At 43.4% G+C, this 26,547-nt stretch overlaps 1 protein-coding gene across 3 annotated transcripts; it reads left to right on the top strand.

Moving 5' to 3' along the window:
* Positions 1-26,547, top strand: LOC132403292 (NACHT, LRR and PYD domains-containing protein 3-like). Of its 3 annotated transcripts, none has more exons than XM_059986737.1 (11): positions 1-118; positions 206-288; positions 479-3,815; positions 5,499-5,665; positions 13,286-13,457; positions 13,548-13,613; positions 21,886-23,641; positions 24,609-24,695; positions 25,157-25,327; positions 25,483-25,650; positions 25,811-26,547. In XM_059986737.1, exons 3-11 carry the CDS (start codon positions 3,806-3,808, stop codon positions 25,896-25,898), a joined length of 2,685 nt encoding a protein of 894 aa, XP_059842720.1. In that variant the 5' UTR covers positions 1-118; positions 206-288; positions 479-3,805; the 3' UTR covers positions 25,899-26,547. The 3 variants fall into 3 exon arrangements, with proteins under 3 accessions (XP_059842720.1, XP_059842721.1, XP_059842722.1); XM_059986738.1 differs by having other exon boundaries at positions 29-288; positions 479-772; positions 3,755-3,815; XM_059986739.1 differs by having other exon boundaries at positions 29-288; positions 479-772; positions 3,738-3,815.

Raw genomic sequence — 26,547 nt, 5'->3', positions numbered from 1 at the left:
GGCACTGCTCCTCCCTCAGTCTCCAGGATGTTGTGTGATGGTTTCTTGCTGCTGATAGTGCTTTCTTCCAGCTAATAAAAGCCTATCTCTCGCCTCGCGTCTCCGGGAGTTATTGATGGTGCATCAGCGCTGATAAAATTTTTGACCAGATTTATTCCAGCTGAGTGCGAATATATATAATCGAACTTGTTTGGTGTAATTTCAGCTGAAAGAGAGCTCCCAGAGCCTGGACGGGGGAAGGACCTGAGCAAGTGAGGGACGTTTGAGCTGGAACTCTCTCCAAGTCAGGTAGTCTTTTTTACATTGAGGGCGGAGCTCAGACCCACCCAGAACCTAGACTGGATCAAATCCACGCCCTGGGACTCGCGGAGTTAAACATAGAAACTCCACCCCACTGGTTGCGGTGAAAGAAAAAGTAGAGATCTACGCGGAAATCCGGACAGAAAGGTTAACGCAGCCTGTTTGTTTTCCTCTTTAGGGTTGCTACATTGATCCCACTCCCACCTCCTCCCGCTGTCAGACCTGTCCTGAGCCGGTGAGAGTCAGTGTGACCCGGACGGCGGCAGTCCCGCTCTACCCCGGCTCACCCGGCCCCGTCCATCTGTAATCAGTGACTGACACTTTACAGCCGAGAGGCCTTGGGAACAGCAGCTCAGACTCAACTCCGCGTACAGGGTGAACACAGCGGTGCAGGACCATTGTCGGTCACCCGGGAAGTCAGACTGTGATTTCCTGGGACCACACTGAATGCCGTCTGGTTACAACATCAGAGGTAAGTGTGGTCTATGATTCTGCACAACTATTCAGCATTTACACCGAGGCTCGGCCTTGCTCAGGATAGGGGGTGAATTTAGTGGGAGAAGGGAGTCCTGACATGTTCATGCTAACAAGTCAATTATTAGCCAAATTGATTATGAGAAACGACGTTGTTGCCGTCAACCAGAAATACTCTCCAGGGTGGTTTCTACTGAGTGCGAGCAGAAACTATCTTTTACACTGGTGGTAACATATGAAATATCCCACGGGGCTATGACCCTTCACCAATCTCTCTCAAACAAGAGAAAACAAATGCTGGAAATCAGAGCAACACACACAAAATGCTGGAGGAACACTGCAGGCCAGGCAGCATCTATGGAAAACAGTACAGTCGACCTTCGAGAAACCAGGTAATGTCCTTTACATCGCGTCATTTCTAACATTGCTCTTCCCTGCAGCAGAAAGGTTTAAAAAGGTTACGACTTTCTTCACACTTGACTGGCAGTGTTTTGTCGAACCAGCTTGGATTTGATTTCAGCAAAAGGGCTGCTCCCTGTTCCGAGGAATGCCAGCAGGCAGCTGCTTACACGCAGACCCTGAGCACCGAGTCTCACAGAATGGGTATACATTTCGATTTATACGCATCCATAGAGCTGCCTGATCTGCTGAGTTCCTCCAGCATTGTGCGTGTTGCCATGGTTACGGGAGATCTGTGTGGGACGGTGGACGGGGTATTTGTAAGAAACGATGCACTTGTCCACACTATCAGAATATTCTTGGGGAATGAACGTGAAAATAATTCGGTTTCTGATATTTATTTCGGATCTTTATTTCCAAACAACCAGTTGTCTGTGCATTGGATCGCCGATCAAGGAGTCATTTGTTTTTTTTAAGCCATTTCTGATGGCAGTGATTTGTTGGTTCCTACTGTGTTGTTACCTCTTTGCATGATTGATGTTTTCCACAGGTTAGGTGACGATTAAGAACAATGGCCTTCTGTTTCAAAGCAAGGGTGTGAGGATCTGTACAGATATGGTTGTTCACTGTCTGCATTAGCAATTTATCTGAGGAAATTGCTAATACAGATAAGGAACAACCATGCTCCAAGTGTCTGTCCCCAGAATGCAACATTTACAATTCTGTTATGGACTGAAAACATTCATATTTACTGTGCTCCAAGTGTCTGTCCCCAGAATGCAACATTTACAATTCTGTTATAGACTGAAAACATTCATATTTACTGTATTCTGTATTTGGTTTATGATGCAGTCATTGTCCAATTTATGTTCAAGTTTAATAGTCATTCAAAACATACATGGCAACCCATGAACACAGCCAAAAACCACAGTGTTATTGCACATGAAGACTCGTTGGAAACAGCCTATCTAAGATCCCCCAAGGGCATACACATTGTCTGAGTAACATTAACTATTCATCATAGCCTCTCCTGAACTCTCTTTCTATTACTTTGTTTTACCGAACATGAGAGTCTTCTACAAGGAATCTTGTCTTCTCATGATGTGGCCAAAAAAATTTGAGCCTTTCAAGCCTCCTCGTGAGCACTCTGGCTGTATTTCTTCAGCTATTGACTTGTTGGCTCTTCTTGCTGTCCAACAAACTCGGAGCACTTTCCTTCAGCATGCAAGTTCAAAGGCGTTGATTCTTTTGATTTCAGCCTTACTAATAGTCCAGTTCTCACAGCCATACATCACAACTGGAAATACCATAGACTTTACTCTACGGTCCGTCGTAGACAATGTTATGCCTCTGCATTTCAGTATTTTATCTAAATTTGTCATTGCTGCCCTCCCTAGAAGTAAGTGCTGTTTAATATTTTGGTTGTAGTTGCCAGTTATAGAAATCTTTGAACCAAGGAAGACAAAATCCATCACTGCTTCCACTTTCTTTCCATTTATTACCACGGGGTTAATGGGGCTGGTCGACATAATCTTAGTTTTCTTAATATTGAGCAACAAGCCAGCTTTTGCACTTTCTTCTTTCACTTTGAGTAGAAGTTTCCACCGATCCTGCTCACTTTCAGCCATTGGAGGAATGCCATCTGCATATCTAAGGTTGCTAATAGTTCGTCTGGTATTTTTAATTGCAACATTTGAGTCCTCTAGAGCAGCATTCCCCATGACATGTTCAGTATACAGATTAAATACGTAGGGTGACAGTATGCAGCTTGGTCATACTTCTTTCTCAATCTTGAACTATTTTGTACTGTTGCTTCTTGATCTTCGTACAAGTTTCCAATAAGGTAGATCAGATGTTCAGGTATCCCAATTTCTCTACGGATTTGCTATAGTTTATTATGGCCCACATTGTCGAAGGTTTTAGAGTAGTCAATTAAACAGATAAAAACTTTTCTGGAATTCCCTTTATTTCTATATTATCCAGCGTAGGTTAGCAATTTGGTCTCTGGTGCCTCCTCTTCTAAAACCAAGTTGCACATCTGGCAGTTCCGGATTCATATATTGATGGTGTCTTGCTTGCACGTTAACTTGCTAACGTGTGGAATTAGTGAAATTGTTCGGTAATTTGAACATTCCTTTGCATTACTTTTCTTGGGAATTGGGATATAAGCTGTTTTTTTTTACAGTCTAAAGCCCATTGTTGCGTTTTCTTGTTCTGATGGCAAATTGCATGCAACACTTTTACTGCATCACCTTTTAAACTTTTAAACAATTGAACTGGAATCCTGTCACATCCTGCAGTCTGATTATTGGCAATGTTTTCTATCGCCCATTCGACGTCACTTTCTAGAATGTCCGGCTCTCGGTCAGTGAGGGAGTCATTGCAGGTGTCCTTGCTGTTGGGATTTTTCCTGTACAATTCTTCCTTGTATTCCTGCCACTCTACGTCTTCACTCCCTGGAATGTAGGAGACTCAGCAGCGACCTTACAGAAGTGTTTTATATTGAAGGGCAGAGTAACTGACTCATTCTATTTTATTGGTGTAATTCAGATAATCGCCAGCAGGTGGTACTTTTTTCCAGGCGGACGGCAGGCAAGCGGACGATAATCAACTAACGTCAGTCTGAGTCAGAATGAACACAGGTATGCTCACTGGATTCTTTCTCATTAAAACTCTGTCCTGATGGTGCACGTGTAGTCAGATCATCAGAGGAATAAACTTGGGTGCTGAAGGAACACTGAAAAATTGCCATCAAACGGGGTCATTGATCCTACTTGTAAAGTGACCTTGAGCACTGGAACAATCCAGCGCAGGCACCTAACAATGGGAATGGTCGAATCACTCCGCTCATCATGCAAATCTTCACCTGAGCGAAAAGAAAAGGAACTCCTGAATAAGGTGGGTGTGGGAGAAACTCAAACATGAATACAGCAGCGGGCAATGTAACTGTCCAGGGAACAGACAGAATTTCTGTTACTATTCGGTACATCCTGATGTGAGAAATGCCTCCGACAGTCCGTGAGAGAAACAGATGTTGTTTTCTGTTTGGAAGGGCAATGGTGAATTCTCCCCTGATTTTCAGGTTGTTGCACAATGGAGGTGAGGGGAGTTTCCGGGTGTCTGTTTTCTGTGGCCGAGTTAAAGAACGTTATATTGTGGGAGAACGGGCTGGGTGCAGGAGACTGAACAGGGAATTTGAGTGGGCTCCCGAGACAATGAAATATCCTTGGCGAATAAGATTAAAGTGAAACTAAGAAGATAAATAGAGAGGGCACAGCACAAAATGCTGGAGGAGTTCAACAGGTCAGGAAAATCTATAGAGAGAAATCAACAATCAACATTTCGGGTTGAGGACTCTTCAGTGGAGACTTTGTCCATTGATTTTAATGTTGTCTTAGTCACATAAAGTAGAGTTAAGACTGGAGGAGACTTCTTCTAGCTGAAGGTCTGTAACCAATAGTCTCCGGAAGGATCACTATATGTACTTTGTAAAACCACATAGGTGGATTGGTCGATTTACAGATTTGGCGGAGTTGTGTAAATTTGGAATTTGTTGTCAAAGTGTTCAACATTCAATTAGAAACAAGAAAAGAAAAATACCAAGTACAGTTAATTCCGGCAAATGTGAGGAGTTTTACGTTGGGAGGTCAAGTTCGCGAACGATGTGCATAATGAATGCTTGGACCGTTAGGAAGATTGATGTACGGACGGGTCTTATGATGAATGTGCATACCGCCCTGAAAGTAGCAACACAATTGGTAGTGTGCTAATGAGTATGTATTTTTGAAAGTTGTTCTGTAACTGGATGAACGTTGGTTAAGAGACAATTTCAGTACTGTGCGCACACCTGATATCCACATCATGTGGAGGCTCTGGGGAGGGTGCAGATGAGTTTCACTATGATTACATTGAATTGGTTTCTGGGAGAGTTCGATCAAGTTTGGCTTGCTTTCTTTGGAACGTCGGAGACTGAGGCCTTACCTTGGAGAATTCATAAATTTGAGAGGTACAGCAAAGTTCGATAGTCTATGACTCGGTGCAAATATCAAGCTCTGGAGTGAATAAGTTTAAAGCTAATGGGGGAAGTTTAAAGGGGATTTAGGACGCATGTTTTCCGCAGAGAGCGATCAGTGTCTAGAATGAGCTGGCGAGGAAAGGGTTGGAAACGGACACTGAGCAGCATGTGAGAAGCGTTTGAACTCATGAGTAGGCCTGGAGCGGAGGGATATTGACCATGTTCCTGAAGATGTGATTGGTTTAAATTGGCATCGTGTCCGCATACGCATGGTACACTCTCCTATTTTATGCTCTATGCCTGACTGTAGATCTGAACTCCGCAATCTCCGCCTTCCTGTCAAATTGTGAGGATCGCCAACTGTTCCGGCTGACGAGATTCTACATGGAGCGACTGGAGCAGGCGATTGAGGAGGGTGTGGAGGGAATCAGCTTCATGTTAATGGGCGAGGATCACTTCACTGGGCCAGAGTATCACGTAAGTGGAAGGAACATAGACTGAGTGTAGATTCTACTGAATCAATCACAGACCGACAGAATTGGAGTAACGGCACCTCTGGGCTATGAAAATCCCAAGATGCTTGTGGTCAACATGAAGCAAAGAATTTTCGTTTGCAGAAACCCTGAACCTTTATTCACCATACAAGCCTCTGTCCGGTTTTCTGAGCACATTCAGTTTTGGACAGATTAGGATACAGACAGTGATTGAGAGTTGAATTTAGTAATGTAATTCTTAACGGACATTGTAATTGGACAGAGAACCACTTTGCACCACTCAGTCTGACGTCACATCATGTTCCCAATGCTCGACCTTAATGGCCATTCAGCAGTCTGTGTTCTCTTGATTACCCCCGGGTTTCCCACAAATCAAACTTATTTCTCAGATTATTTCTCGAGTCAACCTTCAACCACATTGCTAATTGACCAGGCGGTACTGAATATTGTCTCTGTTGAACTGCTGACCCTTTTTTGATGAATATCCCAACATACTTCATGGTTCTGTCACCTTCTGTTCCTGGTGACTATTCCATTTTGAGTAGGTAGTTACCACAGCATCTACTGTTAACATTGAGAAGTGCAAAATTAGTATCACTGAAAATATTCCAAGCCTCTACAGCTAAAACCAAATTACAAATAATAGCTTTCCAATAGACCTTGTGCTACTGGAGTGGATTCATCTAATGCCACCCAGATTGAATTTTAGTGAGGAGCCACACACCATGCAAACCCTACATTCCACGTGAGGCAGCTGACAATTTCAGTCCGAAATTCTTTCTCACCATTACTACCAGTTGGCTTTGGTCTGTCACACATGCACAGAAGTCCAGAATTTGCTGCCTGTTCCTCACTACCAACTCCCACCTGTAGGCTGATGCTGGACCCCTCATGGAACCTGGCAGAGAAGTGTGAACCTGCAGCAGTTCACCAGCAATTACCCTATAGAAAATCGACAGTGACCCTGTCATAGTTCGACCTAGTTATAGTCATCAAACTCTACAGCAACTGGCTCTTCGGCTCATTTAGTCCACACCGACCTATTACAGTATATGCCTAGTCCCTTCCATCCATGTACTTATCCAAACTGTTCTTTTTTTATTAAACTTTTTTTATTGAGTTTTCAAATAATTACAGAAATAAAAGAAAATATATGAAAAAAATATATATATACCCTACCCCCCTCCCCTTAACCCCTCCCCCCTAACATCCCTATATAAAAAAGAAAGAAAGAAAGGAAAAAATAAAAGAAAGAAAGAGTGCCTGGATATCGGAAGATCCCCACATGCGCCATGGAGTTCGTAATAACTTTAGTATATATATTTATTTCTTTCCCCAAATAACCAATTATTTCATCTTTGGAGCACGTATATATTTAGTCCTGTCTTTTGTAAATAAGGGCGCCAAATTTTCAAAAAAGTTTCATATTTATCTCTTAAATTGTAAGTAATTTTTTCAAGTGGAATACAGCCATAAATTTCCTTCTTCCAACGATCTATACTTAAGTATGTATCCGATTTCCAAGTAACTGCAATAGCCTTTTTGGCTACTGCCAATGCAATTTTTATAAATTCTTTCTGATATTTATTCAATTTGGGTTTCGGTTTTATCCCTTTAATATCGCCTAGTAAAAATAATATTGGATTATGTGGAAGTTGTGTTCCAATAATTTGTTCCAATAAAACTCTTAAATTTGTCCAAAAAGGTTGAACTTTAGAACAAGACCAAGTAGAATGTAAAAAAGTATCGATGTCTTGTTTACATCGGAAACAGTGATCGGATAAATTTGGGTTTAATTTATTTATTTTTTGTGGTGTAATATATAATTGATGTAAAAATTATATTGCACTAATCTTAACCGGACATTTATTGTATTTGTCATACTATCAAGACATAGTCTTGACCAATTTGTTTCTTCAATTTTAATATTCAAGTCACTTTCCCATTTTGTCTTGACTTATAGGACTCCTTCTTTAATTGCCTGTTTTTGTATCAAGTTATACATACAAGAGTTAAATTTTTTAATTAAAGTTTCTATTTCATTAGATTTCGGCAATAACATTGTTTGACCTAATTTTTCTCTTAAATAAGCTCTTAGTTGGAAGTAACAAAAAAAGAGTATTGTTTGATACTTTATATTTATTCTTTAATTGATCAAATGACATTAGCATACCTCCTTAAAAACAATCTCCTATTTATCTAATCCCTTTTTGAAACCAACTATATAAAAGTTGATTATCCATTGTAAAAGGAATAAATCTATTTTGAATTAAAGATCTCTTTGCTAATAAAGATTTCTTTGTCTCATCATCAACATTTATCTTATTCCATAAGTCAATCAAATGTTTTAATATAGGAGATTCTTTCTTTTCCCGTATCCATTCAGATTCCCATTTATATATAAAATCTTCTGGTGTATTTTCTCCTGTTTTATCTAGTTCTATTCTAATTCATGCCGGTTTATCTTTCTCAAAAAAAAAAGATGCAATAAATCTAAATTGGTTTGCTTTATAATAATTCTTAAAATTTGGAAATTGTAACCCTCCTAGATCAAATTTCCATGTCAATTTTTCCAATGATATTCTTCACATCTTACCTTTCCAAAGAAACTTCCTCACATATTTGTTTAACTCTTGAAAAAACTTCTGAGGTAGTTGTATTGGTAGTGATTGAAATAAGTATTGTAGTCTAGGGAATATATTCATTTTTATGGTATTTACTCTGCCTACTAATGTTATTGGTAATACCATCCATTTATCAAGATCTTCTTGAATTTTTTTTTCAGTAATGGTAAGTAATTTAATTTATACAAGCTCTTTATATCATTATCAACTCTTATACCTAAATATTTTATACCATTTGTCGGCCATCTAAATTGAGTTATTAATCGACATTGACTATAATCTCCTTTAGTAAGAGGTAAAATTTCACTTTTATCTCAATTTATTTTATAACCTGATATTTTCCCATATTCTTCTAATCTATAGGATAATTTACGCAACGAGTGCAATGGGTTTGTTAAAGAAAGCAGAACATCATCAGCAAATAAGTTAATCTTGTATTCTTCCTGATTAACTCGAAAACCCTTAATATATCCAAACTGTTCTTAAATCGAATTCACTTGAACCACTTCTCATGGCAGATCATTCCACACTCTCACCAGTCTCTGAGTGAGGAAGTGCCCCCTCATTTTCCCTTTCACCTTTCATCCTTAACCCATGACCTCTAATTCTGGTCTCACCCAACCTCAGTAAAAGATGCCTGTTCGCATCTACCCTATCTATACATTTTATAAACTGGTATACCTGTCAGTACCTCCAGTTGAACTTTGTATTTTTGTGAGTTTTCCTTCTAGCTGTCAGTCTGTGGTTTTGTATTGCCATGTGCTCCTGTCGCCACTCCTGCTCTACTCTGGCTCTTGTATCACCAAGTACTCCGTCTCTCATCTATTTCTCATTATTACTTGTATTGCTGCCACCTGCGTCTCACTGTGCTCCACTTACCATCAGCCTCTCTGTTTATGGCTCAGTGAATTTCAGTCCTGTGTTTTCACCTGTTTGTTGCCAGATTGTGGTAGTGAATTTTGCTGAGCGTTTCCAGCATTTGTAACTGTACTTTATCCATCTGAATATCGACTCTGCCTGTTTCCCGATTCTGGTTTTTGGATTTCTCTGCATGTTTTGATCTCTGCCTGAACTTTGACGCCGACTTTGTTTGCACCTTATTACTCAATTAATATCAATGTGTGCACAGAACTGGGTCTGCGATTGGATCCCTGCTCCAATGTCCTGACAGTACCTCTATCATGTCTCTCCTGATCCTCCTACACTCTATGGAATAAAGTCCTAACCTATTCAAGCTTTCCCTATATCTCAGGACCTCAAGACGTGGCAACATTATGTATTTTTTCTTTTCTATTTAAATCTTGATGATATCCTTCTGAGAGGTATGTGCTCACCTTGCTCCAAATTAAGCCTCTACAAAATCAATTTCGACATAATATCCCAAATTCTGTATTCAATATTTTGATTTATGAAGGCCCATGTACTAAAAGTGTTACAACACCATCTACCTTCAACAAAACTTACAAGAAATTTTGGATCTGTATTCCCTGATATCTTGGTTTTACCGCACTGTTCAATGTCCTACCACTCAATGTCTTAGCGCTAGCATGGCTTGTCCTCAAAAAGTGCAACACCTCACACTTGTCTTCATTCAATTCTATCTGCCTTTTTCCATTCCACACTTTTCCAGCTGGTCCAAGTCCCGCTGTAAGCTCTGATAACCTTCTTCGCTGTCAGTACCTTGGTGTCATTCATGTATTTGCTGATCCAGTTAACCACATTATCATCCAGAGTATTGATATATGTGACAGACAACACCAGACCCAGTACAGAGCCCTGAAGTACACCACTACTCTTTGACCTCCAGTCAGAGAAGCAAACTTCTACTACTTCTCTTAGCTTCTCTCACGAATACAATATCTGAACTAACTTACTACCATGTCATGAATGCCAAGCGACCTAATCTTACTGACCAAGCTCTCATAAGGGACCTTGTCAAAGGCCTTGCCGAAGTCCATGCAGACAACATCCACTGCTTTGTTTTCTTTGCTTGCTTGGTACATTCTTCGAGGATCTATAAGATGGGTTAGACTGAATATACCAGGTACAAATCAGTGCTGACTATCACTAATCAATCCTTGTCTATCCAAATATTCATATCCAGTCCCTTAGAATTCCTCCCATTAACCTTATCACCAGTGGTGTCTAGCTCACTAGCCTGTAATTTCCTGGCTTATTCTTACAGCCTTTTCAAACAGCAGAAAAACATTAGCTGTCCTCCAACACTACTGCATCTGAAGTTTTAAATATCTTTGCTGGAGCACCTGCAATCTCTGAACTAGGCTCAAACAAGTTGTGAAGGAAAACCCTAGGGATTTATCCACCCTATTCTGCTCAAGAGAGAAACACTTCTTCTTCAATCTGTATAGAGTCCATGATCTCACTGAAGTTTTTCCTCACTCTAAAGACTCTGTATGTTCCCTGGTAAATATAAATACAAAAAATCCAATTTAAAATCTCCCCCACCGTTTTCAGCTTCATGCATAAAGGCCCACTCTGAACTTCAAGAGGACCAGTTTTTTTTCCATTGGTGTACTTTTCTTCTGAATATTTTTGATGAAGGGTTTTGGGTTCTCTTTTTCCTTGTCTGCTAGAGCAAACTCATGCTGTACTTTAGCCCTCATGATATCCTCCTTTAGTAACTCTTGTATTTCCTGTACTCATCAAGTACCCCATTTGTGCTTGAGATGCGCTCAGGGCCTCAATATCTCAATATCTGTTACCCTTGCCTTTTATCTGTCAGGAACATTCAAACTTTGTACCTGGGGTCATTTATGCATTGGAACTCTGTACTCTCAAAATATCAGTTTAGAAGGCCTCACACTTAGTAAGCACATCTGCTACCAGAAAACAATCTGTTCCAATCCACTTTTGTCAGACCCTTTCTGATATCATTAAAATTGGTCTTCCTCCAATTTTAGTTCTTAACCTGATGACCAGACCAACCCTTTTCCATAATGATCTTTACACTGATGGCATTATGATCACCAGATCAACAGTGTTACCCTGCACACACCTCTATCACCTGTCCTGTCTTGTTCGCTAATGGAATTCAAATATGTACTGTCTATAGTTATGACCTCAATATACTGATTACGTGAAGTTACCTGGACATATTTGATCAAAAATATCTCATCCAGCCTTTTAAAATATGGGTGTTCCAGTCAATAAGTGGAAAGTTAAAGTTATCTACCATAAATACCTCGTGTTTCTTATAACTGTCTGTGATCTCTTGTCAAATTTGATCCTCTGAATCCCATTGACTATTGGGTGCTCTACAACATCATTGCACTAACGTGGTCATCCCTTTCTGATTCCGTAGTTTCACCAATGTAGTCTCAGTGGAACAGTTATCAACTTTGTCCTGTCTGGGCAATACAGTGACATTTTCTCTAACTAGTTACACCACCACTCGTTCTTTAATCCCTTCTGCTCTATCGAATTGTGTCTAACGCAACTGAGCCCTGGAATGCTGAGCTGCCAGTCCTGTACCTCCTCCAACCAAATCATGTCAATAGTTTCAATGCTGTAATTCAATGTGCTGATCGATGCTCTAAGCTCATCCGTTTTTCCTACCAATACTCCTTGCATTGAGATAATATACATTTTGGAACATTAGTTTCACCAAGTTCATAATTTAGTTTCCTTACTTTTTAAGTTGGCTTAACAAAATCTTTCCCACACAACCACTCCACTAAACACTCCGGTCCTTCAACCCCTGAAACTCTAGTTTAACACTTCTTCCTCCCCATGCAACGCTAACAACCCTTCCCACAAGTCCATCAGTCCTCCTCCAGATCGGGTCCAAAACGATCACGTCTGTCCAGGTCACATCTTCTTTAGAAAAGTTCCCAATCATCCAAATATCTGAAGCCCTCCATTATGCACCATCTTATCAGCCACACTTTAGACTGTATTTTCATCCAATTTCAGGTCTGACTAGCATGTGGTACGGGTAGGAATCCTGACAATGCAACCCTGGAGGTTGTGTCCTTCAGCTTAGCATCTAACACAATGAACTCATCTTGCAGGACCTCATCACCCTTCCTATTCTTGTTATTCGTACCGACGTGGACTATGACTTCTAGATGATCACCCTGCTTTTAAGATAGTTTCAGACTCGATGGGAGATATCTCTGCCCTCGACAACACGCCATCCAGAGATGTTGTTCTCGTCAACAGAATCTCCAGTCTGTTCTCCTAACCATTGAACTCCCACTGTCAATGCAGCTGACCTCTTCTCACCCCTTTTGAGTCACAAAGCCAAACTGAGTGCCAGAGGCATTATCACTGTGTATCTGCTTTGTTAGCTCATACCCCACAACTCTAAGCCTTATACCAGTTATAGAGAGGTTTCTTGTATTGAGTCATTCCGATTTCCCCCACCCCCCCACCCCCCCCGACGGTCACCCAGTATCCTGGGTCTAGCTTCCTCCTTGTATAGCCTCTCAGCCTATTGAATGATCCTAGGTTCAAACAGCTCCAGCTCCAATTCTTGAGCACTGTCTGTAAGAAGCTGCAGCTGGATGAAGTTCCTGAAGGTGCAGTTTTCAGAGAACTGGGACCCACTGTCTTGCCACACCCTATAGGGAGAGCATTCCACTATTCTGCCTGGCATTCGCACTGTTCTAACTGTAAACAATAGAATGGAAAATATCCAAAATCTACCTATAGCCTCTGCCTCTCCTCACTGAATCATCTCTGACACAAAGACTCTTCTCTCCAATCTATCACTGGCTCACTCACACTGTGTCTGCTCTGCTTAAACCTTGCCAAGTGGATAATTCCCCGCAATATGTGGCGTTTGAAAAGTTCCGACTGACCCCGCTCGCTTCCTTTTAAAATCTTTCCCATGCTATGAACACTTCAATGGTTGTTAGTGATCTGCAGCGAGCAGAATGTACTGGGTCAGTCCATGCTCAAGGTAGATTTACACCCATCCCTCCGCTCCTCAATATATTCTCCATTGTTTATTACAGAGCGTGACTGAGCTCGCGGAGAAGGGAAACCGAGTGGGCGCTTCCAAACTCCTCCTGGATCTGGTGATGGAGAAGGGCTCCGGGGCCCGGAGGGTGATGTGGGAATCCTTTGTGAAACTACATCACCATTTACCAAAACTGAGCAGACTATTGAATGAAATACGGGAACGCGGTACGGTGAACAATACACTGTTTTGCAAATGCTGATGAATTTACAGTATTACACAGAACAAAATTCATGCAGGTTAATCTGTTTGAACAGGTGACAGTCAGTTTGCCTACATGGACACTGAGCGGGGTTTATCTGTAATGCCTGCGCATCTGAAAGGTAAGCGATGGACTGGAAACCTCGAAGTCTTTATTTCACTCTAAGGGTCTGAATTGTTGTCTTTAGAGGCCTGCTTAGAGCCTGTCAGAAATGAGGAGACAGGTTGTTGTTGCTGTGACTGGAGGACAAAAAAGTATTTGCATTTGTCTCAACACCCAGCACATTCCGAGTTTCAGGCTGTGAACCCAGAGGCTCCTATGAGTTTTATAAAAGACAATCCCATCGGTCAGAGAGGAATCCTCTGTGTTCCCCTTTCTCTAGCACTGAATATCTGGAGATTTGACAAAACTGAAGCCAAACCATTCCAACTGGAACATCCAACACCAGCAAGGGAAATCTCACACCTCGGATCCAAAGTGGAGCCGAGATTTGCTGTTATTCCTCCATAAGAACATAAGACCACAAGACATAGGAGCAACTTTATGCCATTCAGCCCATCCACTCTGCTCCACCATTCCATCATGGATGTTCCCGGATCAAACTCAATTCAACACATCTGCTTTCTCAACATACCCTTTGATGCTCTGACAAATCAAGAAATGGTCTTAAATATACCCATGGTCTGTGGCAGAGCATTCAACAGATTTAGTACTCTGGCTAATAATAAAAAAAAATCCTCATTACATGTTCTAAAGGGTGGCCCACTAATTTTGAGGGTTTTGTCCTCTAGTTCTGGATACACCCACCATAGGAAATATCGTCTCCATATCCATCCTATCTGGTCCTTTCAAGGAGAACCCCCTCCCCGCATTCTTCTAAAAACCAGTGAGTACGGGCACAAAGTTTCCAAAACGTTCCTCAGACGTTCAATCCTTCATTCAGGGAATTATCCTTGTGAATTTCCTCTGGACTCTGTCCAATGACAACACATCCTTTCTGAGATATGGGGCCATAAACTGCTGACAATACTCCAAGTGCGGCCTGACTAATGTCTTATAAATGCTCAGCATTATCTCCTTGCTTGGGTATTCGATTCCCCTTGAAATAAATGCCAAAATTCGCCTTCTTTACCACAGACTTGACCTGTAAATTAACCTTCTAGGAGTCTTGCACGAGGACTTCCAAGTCCCTGTGTACCTCTGAGGTTTGAACCCTCTTCCCATTTAGATAATGGTCTGCACTATTCCTTTTACCAAAATACATTATCATACATTTCCCAACACTGTATTCCATCTGCCACTTTTTTTTGCCCTCTCTTGTCCTGCTGCAATCATATTGCTTTTTCAGCAGTATCTACCCATCCACCTATCTTTGTATCATCTGCAAACTTTGCCACAAAACCATCAATTACATTGTCTAAATCATTGGCAAACAATGTGAAAAGTAGTCATCCTAATACTGAACCCTGAGGAACGCCACTAGTCACTGGCAGCAAACCAGAAAAGGCCCCTTTTATTCACACTCACTGCCTCCTGCTGCCAGTATCTTTGCTGTAACGCCGTAGGATTTTATCTTGCTCAGCATTCACATATGCGGCAACTTATCAATTGTATTCTGAAAATCTAAGTAAATGGCATCCACTTACTCTCTTTTATTGAGCCTGCTTGTTACCTCCTCAACTTGTTAGGCATGACTTTCCTTCACAGAAACTATGCCGACTTTGACTTATTTTGTCATTAGTCTCCAGGTACCTCAAAACCTCAACCTTAATACTAGACTCCAACATTTTCCCAACCATTGAGGTTTGGCTAACTGGCCTATAATTTCCTTTCTTCTTCCTCCCTTCTCAAAGAATGGAGTGACATTTGCAATCCCCCACTCCTCCGGGACAACGCCAGAATCAAGTGATCGCTCAAAGATCATGACCAATGCATCCGTTATCTCTCCAGCAGCCTCTCTTAGGACTCTGGGACGTAGTCCATCTGGATCAGCTGACTTAAACACGTTAAGACCTTTCAGTGTGCTGAGTACTTTTTCTTTTGTAATAGCAATGGCACTTACTCCTACTGCCCATCACTCACGGGCAACAGCACGCTGCACAGTGAAGCCATATGCAAAATACCCATTGTTCATCTGTCATTTCTTTGTTCCCCATTTCAAACTTGCCAGCATCATTTTCCAGTTGTCCAATACGAACTCTCATTTCTCATTTACTCTTTATATAACTGAAAAGAAGTGTTTATTATCCTGATTTATATTTTTGGCTTGTTTGCTCTCATATTTCATCTTTTCCCTTCTCATAGCCTTTTTAGTTGCCTTTTGATGGATTTTAAAAGTTTTCCATTCATCCAACTTACGACTCACTTTTGCTACCTTATATGCCCTTTACTTGGCTTTTATGCAGTCCTTAACTTTCTTTGTCAACCACAGTGGCGTACCCCTGCCATTTGTGAACTTCTTCCTCTGTGGGCCATGACTATCCTATATAGTATTGATCTATTCCCAGAAACTTAGAAACAGAGAAAAGCATTGACGAAACAACAGTACAGTACAGGCCCTTTGGCCCACAAAGCTGTGGCGAACATGTACTTACTTTAGAAATTACCTAAGGTTACCCATAGTCTTCTATGTTTCTAAGTTTCCTATACAGGAGTCTCTCAAAAGACCCTATCGTATCCGCCTCCACTACCATTGCCAGCAGCCCAATCCATGCACTCACCACTCTCTGCATAAAAAAACTTACCCTGACATCTGATCTGTACCTACTTCCAAGCACATTAAAACTGTGCCCTGTCGTGTTAGCCATTTCAGCCCGAGGGAAAAGCCCCTGACTATCCACATGATCAAAGCCTCTGATAATCTTATACACCTCTATCAGGTCACCAATCATTCTCCACAGCTCCAAGGAGAAAAGGTCGAGTTCATTCAACCTATTTTTATAAGGCATTCTTCCCAATCCAGGCAACAGCCTTGTAAATCTGCTCTGCACCCCTTCTAGTTTCCATATCCTTCCTGTAGTGAGGTGAGCAGAACTGAGCACAGTACTCCAAGTGGGGTCTGACCAGTGTCCTCTATAGCAGTAACATTACCTCTCGGCTCTTGCAATTAATCCCACTATTAATGAAGGCCAGTGCACCGTATGCATTGTTAACCACAGTCAACCTGCGTAGCTGCTTTGAGTGTCCTATGGACTCGGACCCCAAGATCCCCCTGATCCTCCACACTGCCAACAGTCTTACCACTAATATTATATTCTGCCATCATATTTGACCTACCAAAATGAACCACCTCAAACTTCTATGGGTTGAACTCCAGCTGCCTTTTCTCAACCCAGTGTTGCATCCTATCGATGTCTGACTGCAACCTCTGACAGCCCTCCATACTATCCACCCCCAACCTTTCTGTCATCAGCATATTTACTAATCCATCCCACCACTTCCTCATCAAGATAATTCATAAAAGTACGGAAGAGAAGGGGTCCCAGAACGGATCCCTGAGGTACACCACTGGTCACCGACCTCCATGCAGAATACAACCCTTCTACAACCACTCTTTGCCTTCTGTGGGCAAGCTAGTTCTGAATCCACAAAGCAATGTCCCCTTAGATCCCATGCCTCTTAACTTTCACAATATGCCTTGCATGGAGTACCATATCAAATGCCTTGAGGAAATCCAGATACACTACATCCACTGCTCTACCTTCATCAATACGTTATTCACATCCTGAAAATATTCAATCAGGCTCGTAAAGCATGACCTGCATTTGACAAAGCCATGCTAACTATTCCTAATCATATTATGCCTCTGCAAATGTAGATACATCTGTCCTCTATAATTTCCTGGGCTATCTCTACTGTCCTTGAATATGGGAAAACATCTGCAATCCACCATTCCTCTGGAACATCTCCCATCCAATTGATGATTCAAAGATCATTGCCAGAGGCTCAGCAATTTCCTCCCATGACTCCTACTGTAGACTGGGGTACATGTCGTCCAGTCCCGGAGACTTATTCATTTTGATGTTTTCCAAAAGCTCTAGCACATGCTCTTTGTTAATGTCAATATGTTCAAGCTCCAGCACACCCTTTTCCTCATGTCAGCATATTGTGTCAAGAAACCTTCCTGAACACACCTAACAAGCTCCACCCCATCTAAGCCGCTTTCTCTAGGAAGATGCCAATCAATATTTGGGAACTTAAAAGCTCCCACCACAATAACCCTGTTATTATTACACCTTTCCTGAATCTGTCTCCTTATCTGCTCTTCGATGTTCCTATTATATTGGGTGGTCAATTAAAAACACCCAGGAGAGTTATTGACCCCAATCTGTTTCTAACTTCCACCCACAGAGACTCAGTATACAATCTTACATGACTTCCTCCTTTTCTGCAGTCGTGACACTATCTCTGATCAACTCCGCAACACTCCAACCTCTTCTAGCTCCCTCCCTCTCCTTTCTGAAGCTTCTAAAGCCTGGTACTCCTGTAGCCATTCCTGCCCCTGAGCCATCCAAGTTTCTGTAAAGGCCCCAACCTCATAGCTGCAAGTGCTGTTCTTGCTCTAAGCTCATCCGCTTTATTTATGACACTCCTTGCATGAAAATAGACAGATCTCAAACCATTGGACTGAGCGCGTCCCTTCTCTATCAACTCCCTTTCACACTGCCTTCAAACTTAATTTATTTGTGAGCTAAGCTCCCTTTCCTCAGTCACTTTAGTTCGGTTCCCAGCCCCAGCATTTCTAGTTTAAACTCACCCTAACAGCCTAAGCAAACCTTCCTGCCAGGATATTAGTCCTCCTCAGATTCAAGTACAACCTGTCCTTTTTGTACAGGTCACACCTGCCCCAGAAGAGATCTCAATGATCCAGAAATTTCAATCCCTGCCCCCTGCTCCAATCCCTCAGCCACGCATTTACCCTACACCTTATTTTATTCCTATACTCACTGTCACATGGCATAGGCAGTAATCCCGATAATACTACCTTTGAGGTCCTGCTTCTCAACTTCATCTCCCTGTAGCCTTTTTTCAGGACATCCTCACTTGTCCTACCTATGTCGTTAGTATCAATATGTACCACAACCTCTGGTTGTTCTCCTTCCCACTTCAAGATACTATGGACACGATCAGAAACGTCCCGGACCCTGGTACCTGGGAGGCAAACTAAAATCCGCGTTTCTTCACTGCGTCAACAGAATCGACTGTCTCACCCCCTATAACTGCTACCATCCTCTTCCTTTTCCTACCCCTCTGAGCCTAAGAACATCTATTTCCAATTTAAGCCTTCAATTTCCTGCCTGATATCCTCATAATTCCCCTTACTCCAATTAAACGCTTTTCTAACTTGTCTGTTCCTATCTCTTCCTAATGCTATTGTAAAAGAGATAGAATTATGATCACTATCTCCAAGTGCTCTCTCACTGAGAGATCTGACACCTGACCAGGTTCATTTCCCAATGCCAAATCAAGTACAGCCTCTGCTCTTGTAGGCTTATCTCCATATAGTGTCAAGAAACCTTGCTGAACACACCTAACAAACTCCACCTTATCTAAACCCTGTTCTCTAGGGAGATGCCAATCGATATTTGGGAAATTAAAATCTCCCATCTCGACAACTCTGTTATTATTACACCTTTCCAGGATCTGTTTCACTATCTGCTCCTTGATATCCCTGTTTCTATTGGGCAGCCTATAAAAAACACACCCAGTAAAGTTATTGACCCCTCCACCCACAGAGACTCCGTAGACAATCCCTCCATGGCGTCCACCTTTTCTGCAGCCGTCACACTATCTCTGATCAACAGTGCCACGCCCTCACCACTTTTGCCTCCCTCACTGTCCTTTCTGAAACATCTAAAACCCGGCACTTGAAGTAACCAATCCTGAGCCATCTAAGTTTCTGTAATGGCCACCACATCATAGCTCCAAGGACTGATCCACACTCTAAGCTCATCCGCTTTGTTCAGAACACTCCTTGCATTAAAATAGACACATTTCTAGCCTTCGGTCTAACCACGTCCCTTCTCTATCACCTGCCTATCCTCCCTCTCGCACTGTCTACAAGCTTTCTCTATTTGTGAGCTAACCTCCTCTTCCCCAGTCTCTTCAGTCCGGTTCCCTCCCCCCAGCAATTCTAGTTTACACTCTCCCCAGTAGACTGAGCAATCTCCCCGCCAGGATATTGGTCCCCCTGGGATTCAAGAGAAATCCGTCCTTTTTGTACAGATCACAATTGCCCCAAAAGAGGTCCTAATGATTCAGAAATCTGAATCCCTGCCCCCTGTTCCATTCCCTCAGCCACGCATTTATCCTCCACCTCATTCTACGACTATTCTCACTGTCGCGTGGCACAGACAGTAATCCCAAGACTATTATCTTTGCAGTCCTGCTTCTCAATTTCCTTCTAACTCACTGGAGTCTTTTTTCAGGACCTCTTCCCTTTTCCTACCTATGTCATTGGTACCAATATGTAGCACGACCTCTGGCTGTTCTCCCTCCCACTGCAGGATCTCTTGGAAGCGATCTGAAACATCCCGGACCCTGGCATCTGGGAGGCAAACTACCATTGGAGTTTCTTTCCTGCATCCACAGAATTGCCTGTCTGACCCCTTAACTATAGAGTCCCCTATCACTACTGCCTTTCCTCTTCCCTCCCTACCCTTCTGAGCCACAGGGCCAGACTCACTGCCAGAGACGCGGCCACTGTTGCTTCCCCCAGCTAGGCTGTCCCCCCAACAGTACTCAAGCACGAGTACTTATTATTAAGGGGCAGTCACTGGGGTACTCTCTCGTCTCTGTCTCTTGCCCCTCTCACTGTTGACTGTTACCCACTTATCTGTCTCCCGAGGCTCCAGTGTGAGTACTTGCCTATAGCTCCTCTCTATCACCTATTCACTCTCCCTGCCTGCCCTTTCAATACAAAGTATAAATTTTGATGTTGAACTCCCAACTATGGCCTTCATTCAGCCATGACTCAGTGATGCTCACAATGTCATACCGACCAATCTCTCAATGTGCCAAGAATTCATCCACCTTATTCCAAATACTACTCGTATTTGAATACTGCGCTTTCACTTCTGCATCTGTGAATTCAACAGTTTGCTCTATTTTCATTTGAGCACAATCATTGGCTTGTCCTTCCATACATTCATGTTACACCCATCATCTACTTGTAAACCTGCTGCCTCAGCCTCAGGTCGAACATTCTAGTTCCAATCCCCCTGCCATATTAGTTTTAAACACTCCCAGTTACTACATTAAGTCTGCCTGCAGGAATATTGGCCCCTTGGATTCAAGTGCAACCTGTCCCTTTTGGACAGGCCCCACCTGCCCCAGAAGTGGTCCCAATTATCCAGAAACCTGAATCCCTGACCCCTGCTGCAATTCTTCAGCCACGCATTTATCTGTCACCTCATTCTGTTCTGAACCTCACTGTTGCGTGGAACTGGCAGCAATCCCGAGATTACTATCTTTGAGTTCCTGCCTCTCAGCTTCCTTCCTAACTACCTATGTTCTGTTGTCCAGCCCTCTTCCCTTTTCACTTCCTGTCTCTTTGGTACTCATCCTCTGTCCAATATGTACCACAACGTCTGGCTCTGCACCCTCCCTTTTCAGTATTGTGGATATGTCACCTGGCACCTGGGACGCAAAGTACCATCGCTGTCTCATTCTTGTGTCCACAGAATTGCCTACCTGTCCCCCTGACTATAGAGTCCCCTATTACTGCAGCCATCCTCTTCAGTTTCCTGCTCTCCTGCGCAAATTCGGGGAATTGTCTGAGTTCGTGTACCAGCTCCTCAGTGCAGAGGTGACAATAGAGCTGTGGTGGGGGCATATTTACCAGCGTCTCAGACCATAAGAGTCTGTAGTGTAGTGCGGGGGCGCGTTACATCGTTACTGGCTCAGCTTGGAAAAACAAACAGCAAGTATGTTCTTTTTCTGTGGCTCAGTACGGACAGCTTAAAACTAAAGGGACGTCAGAAGCATCAGGTCCGTTGTGAGAAAAGCAAAAGTAGGTAGAGCAAGTAAATTCTTCCCCCTCCACTGTTACCCTCTGCAGTGTTGCACAGTTCAGTAGAAGCTGAGCAGTGAAACGATCCGCTTCACACAACACTCTTCTATCCTGAATCACGTGTGCACTTGATGCTCAATGGAACACCGGGGAATCTGCAAACTACGAACAGAGGGGAGAGTGGAGCCTTTGACAGCGGATCTGAATCAGAGCAGAAATGTTTCTGGGCCATCCGTTATTTTCAGACACTCTTACTGCTGATCTCTGGATTTCACCCAAACACTGTCTTTAACAAGTTTTTTTTGTTTAATTAAATAACGTATGACGTGTGCTCCATGTTCATCAGATTAGGCATTGACAACTTATCTCTGTCTGTCCTAAGATGTTCGAAGGAAACACATGGAGACTCTACGGACACAGACTGAAAAACTAAGAGTGAACACGATCCTGATGAGGGAGAAGGTGAAGGTTTTTCAGCTGGTTGATCGATACGCTGAGCTCACGGTCATTTCTACTGTTCGAGATCGGACACTGGTGGAACATGAGCTGCTGGCAATAGGCAGAGACCACGAGGAGCACAGAAAAACTCATCTCCGCGGAAAGCTGGAAAAAATCCGGACTGATCAGTTATTCGAGAAGAGTTTTGCGCAAAAATGGAAAAAACTTGTCTTTGGAAACAAAACAGGTATGTCTGCAGCAGTGGCCGGAGTCCCGGGAATCGGGAAAACAACAATGGTACAAAAGATTGTTTATGATTGGGCCACGGGGAAAATATTCCAACAATTCCAGTTTGTCTTCAGTTTCAAATTCCGGGATTTAAACTCCATTAACTGTAGAATAAACCTGAGGGAACTGATTCTGGATCGGTATCCATACCTTGGGAATTTACTTAGACATGTCTGGAAGAACCCAGAGGGATTGCTGTTTATATTTGATGGTTTGGATGAATTCAAACACAGAATTGATTTTGCTGACAGCCGGAGAGACACAGAACCCAAGCACCAGTGCCCAGATCCCGAGTGGTGGTGTGAAGTGTCGGACATTGTGTACAGTTTAATCCAGGGCAAGCTGCTCCCAGGGTGTTCAGTGCTGGTGACCACCCGCCCCACTGCATTACATTTATTGGAAAAGGCGGATATCAGTGTCTGGGCTGAAATCCTGGGATTTGTTGGGGAGGAACGGAACGAATATTTCAATAGGCATTTTGAAGATCAGACGGTGGCAGCAGCTGTTGTCAAACATGTGGAGGAGAATGGTATCCTCTACGCCATGAGTTACAACCCCTCCTACTGCTGGATCCTCGCTCTGGCACTGGGCCCCTTCTTCAAACAAAGAGTCAGGGACCCGCAGAGAGTTCCCAAGACCATCACCCAACTGTACTCCTACTATATTTACAACATCCTGAAAAACCACAGCTATGAGACTGAGAACCCCCATGATGTGTTACACAGGGTTGGTAGGATGGCCTTCAGAGGGGTGTCTGAGAAGAAGGTTGTGTTTACGAATGGAGATTTAATCAAGCACAATCTGGAACCTTCCCAGTTCCTGTCTGGGTTCCTGATGGAGCTTTTGGAGAGAGAAGATTCTGCCCAGAGCGTGGTGTACACATTCCCACACCTCACCATCCAAGAGTTTGTAGCTGCAGTCGCACAATTCCTGAATCCACATCCCTGGGATATCCCGAATTTCCTCACAGAAGCCCACAACACAATAGATGGGCGATTCGAGGTATTTCTCCGTTTTGTTGCTGGTCTCTCCTCCCCAATGGCAGCTCGCGGACTGGAAGAGTTTCTAGGTCCTTTTCCTCATCAAACTACCTGCCGGGTTATTGACTGGGTGAAGGAGGAGGTTAAACGCCAGAGTGGAAACACAAAGAATGAAGATGGTAAAAAGAGCTTCCTGAACACATTGCACTACCTGTTTGAGTCTCAGAATCGTAGACTGGCTCAGGCCGCACTGGGTTCTGTGGAAGCACTTTCATTCTGTGGAATGACACTGACCACGATTGACTGCGCGGTCCTGTCTCATGTCATCGGACTCTGTGATGCAATAAAACACCTGGACCTGTGGGACTGCCACATTCAGTGTGAAGGAATCCAGCGGCTGGGATCTGGGCTGCACAAGTGCCAGGAGCTGAGGTAACTTGATTTGTCTCTCACTCTGAACTGTGAAACTGTTCCATTGTGATTTGGGTAAAACTGGTTAATCAGATTGTGAAGAATTGTGAAAACTGACCAGGGAATCGGTCAGTAATTCCCCAAAGTTGGGAGGTTTCTGTGGTTCTTTGTTGAGGGTTGTTGGAGACTTCAGATCAGTGAACAACGGCCATTGGTTTAATGGTAGTAAATCACAGAAATGACTGTGACTGCAGCAGGTGGGACAGATATTCACACCCTCTTCCCAGTGAGGGAGAATAGACCGTCAGCAGACTGTCCCAGTGAGAGGGTAAGAATTACCATTGTGAGATTGTCCTCCCCTGCCCTTCCCCGTGTGTGACTATCACTATTACTCCAGCTGTGTGACTGTGCTCACTACCAGATATCCAGACCCCATGGGTGTATTTCCTCTCCCGGTTGTGGGTCACAGTTCAGACCCACCCCTCCCGTGCAATCTATTTCTGAAATCCTTCATCTTGATAGATTATCTTTTCCCATCGGTTTCCTCCTATGGGACCTCTCTTGCACATTCATCTTCCCGTTGTGGGATCTTTCCCCCTCCTCCTTCCTCCTCTGGGATCCTTCTTCCACAATCACCTTCCTCCTGCAGGATCGGTCTCCCTCTCCTTTTGCCTCAGGTGGTTTCACTTTCAACATCTCCCATTCTTCTGCCCTGTCCCTTCTGAACCCGACAGGTTAGGAACACTTTTCTAACCGTCGGGGAATGAGGCAGACTATGTGGCCTTTACAGGGTCACACCAACAGACTAAATTACTGACATTCCGTGAACACTCTGGAGATGGGCAGTGAGGGGCATTGACAGTGATGGGAACTCCGATCAGTGATTTATTGAAGGGTTTAATATTTACTGAAATATCCCAGTCTGAGAAATTTCCTCAGGCTTACGGTTTGACTCACTTTGTTCATCAATTTGTCTGTTTGTGTTTAGACTGAGTGACAATAATCTGGGAGATTCAGGAGTGAAACTGGTGTCTGCGGCTCTGAGGGACCCGGAGTGTAAAATACAGAAACTACGGTAAGTACCAGACTGTGGGAGATTGTGTTTACAGTCACTGGGTGTCTGACACTGAACATTAATGTGATCAGTCATTGTGTTACTGACAAATACTGGGGATTTGTACTGCTTTCTGAACAGTGACAATCCGAAGCGTGAGAAGACGTAGCTCTCTCAGGTTCGCCGATACAGTAGGTAAAGCATCAGATCTTTAGCAGCGGTCACTCAGCGATCGAGATTGATTGGCAAAAACAAATTAAACTAAGCCGGAACAAGTGGAACATCCATTTTTTGGAGTGGCCATATTTTGAAGTGAATAGCTTTAGAGTTGGGACTTGGAGGCTTCAGCTCTTCAATGTGGAGTGCCTTCTTTCAGGAAAAAAAGCGTAAATCTGTAGGTAGAATTTTCCCCACACGTTTCTGTCGATTGTACCGTCTCCTGTCTTTCTGTGTCCTTTACCTTCACTCTCGCTCATCTCCAGGTTGTTCAATGTCGGTCTCACAGATTCTGGTGCCGAGGATCTCGCCTCCGCTCTCAGTACAAACCCATCACTGACGGAGCTGAACCTGAGTCATAATGAACTGGGAGATTCAGGAATGAAACTGGTGTCTGCGGCTCTGAGGAACCCAGAGTGTAAAATAGAGAAATTGTGGTAAGTTCCATACTGTGGGAGATTGTGTTTAAAGTCACTGGGTGTCTGACACTAAACATTAATGTGATCAGTTATTGTGTTACTGATAAACACTGGTGATTTGTACTGTCTCCTGTCTCTCTGTGTCCTTCGCCCTCACTCTCTCTCATCTCCAGGCTGGAGAGAGTCGGTCTCAAAGATTCTGGTGCTGAGGATCTCGTCTCCGCTCTCAGTACAAAACCATCACTGATGTGGCTGGACCTGATGTTAAACTCGCTCACAGACCAATCCGTCCCCGCTCTCCGCCATCTCATACTGACCCTCCCGAGTCTGGAGTGGATCTGGTGAGTGTTTGTGTTGATGCTCAATCTGATAATCCGCGGATCCGCGGGTTATCTGGTGATATTTGTCTGTGAGTGTTGTTGAAACGTTAACCCTGGTCCCCTGTTACTGACACTGTTGTGTAATCTCTTTATTTCATCTTTATTCTTCCATCTGTTTCAGGCTGGAGGACAATCAGTTCAGTAACACAGGGAAGAAGGACCTGAGATCTCTGCTGGAACGAAGACCCGGGGTGGCAGTGAAGGTGTGAACAACCCCACCCCGGGGCTGACGACATTTTGTCCGATTTCCCGCCCTCCTCTTTAACTCCCGCCCTTAGGGAATGGCCGCGTGCCAGATTTGATTCCCAACCGTTCTAATGGAGCTGGCTCCAGCCTTGCGCTCTGTGACATCGGAACTGGACCCGCAGTTACGTTTCTCCGCCTGTTGTCCACGGCGCAGCTTCCGCTGAATGTGTGGGTTCGAGACTCCCCCACGTGAGACCCGGCGGATGTACACAGACATGAGGAACCCGGGGGCCGGTGCTCAGTCTGGGACACCAGTGACCCGGGGCGGCATTATCCAGGAATGAATGGTTTTGCTTCGTTTGCTGAGGACGGTGCATTCGGCAGTCTGGCCGACATAATGTTAAATTTACAATACCTCGGTAGTGATCCTGGACATGGCCCTGAAGTGTGATTTTATAATCATCAGTTCCCTGATGCAGACTGTCGCTGAGAAACAGGACGGATTATTCAACCTGTCACCCGTTGTCATTGATCAGTTAATTGTGTGTGACTGTGATTGAGTCGGGAGCAGTTTATTTATTCCCGCACATCAGCAGCCCACCTATTGTTTAACTTACATTTGTCATGATGAGATCAATAAACCGCTGTAACTTACTGTCTTGGGGTCGGACA

Source organism: Hypanus sabinus, chromosome 12 (genome assembly GCF_030144855.1).
Source record: "Hypanus sabinus isolate sHypSab1 chromosome 12, sHypSab1.hap1, whole genome shotgun sequence".
NCBI lineage: Eukaryota > Metazoa > Chordata > Chondrichthyes > Myliobatiformes > Dasyatidae > Hypanus > Hypanus sabinus.
Note: the sequence above shows the minus strand (reverse complement) of the source record. Positions and strands in the feature narration are given on the sequence as shown.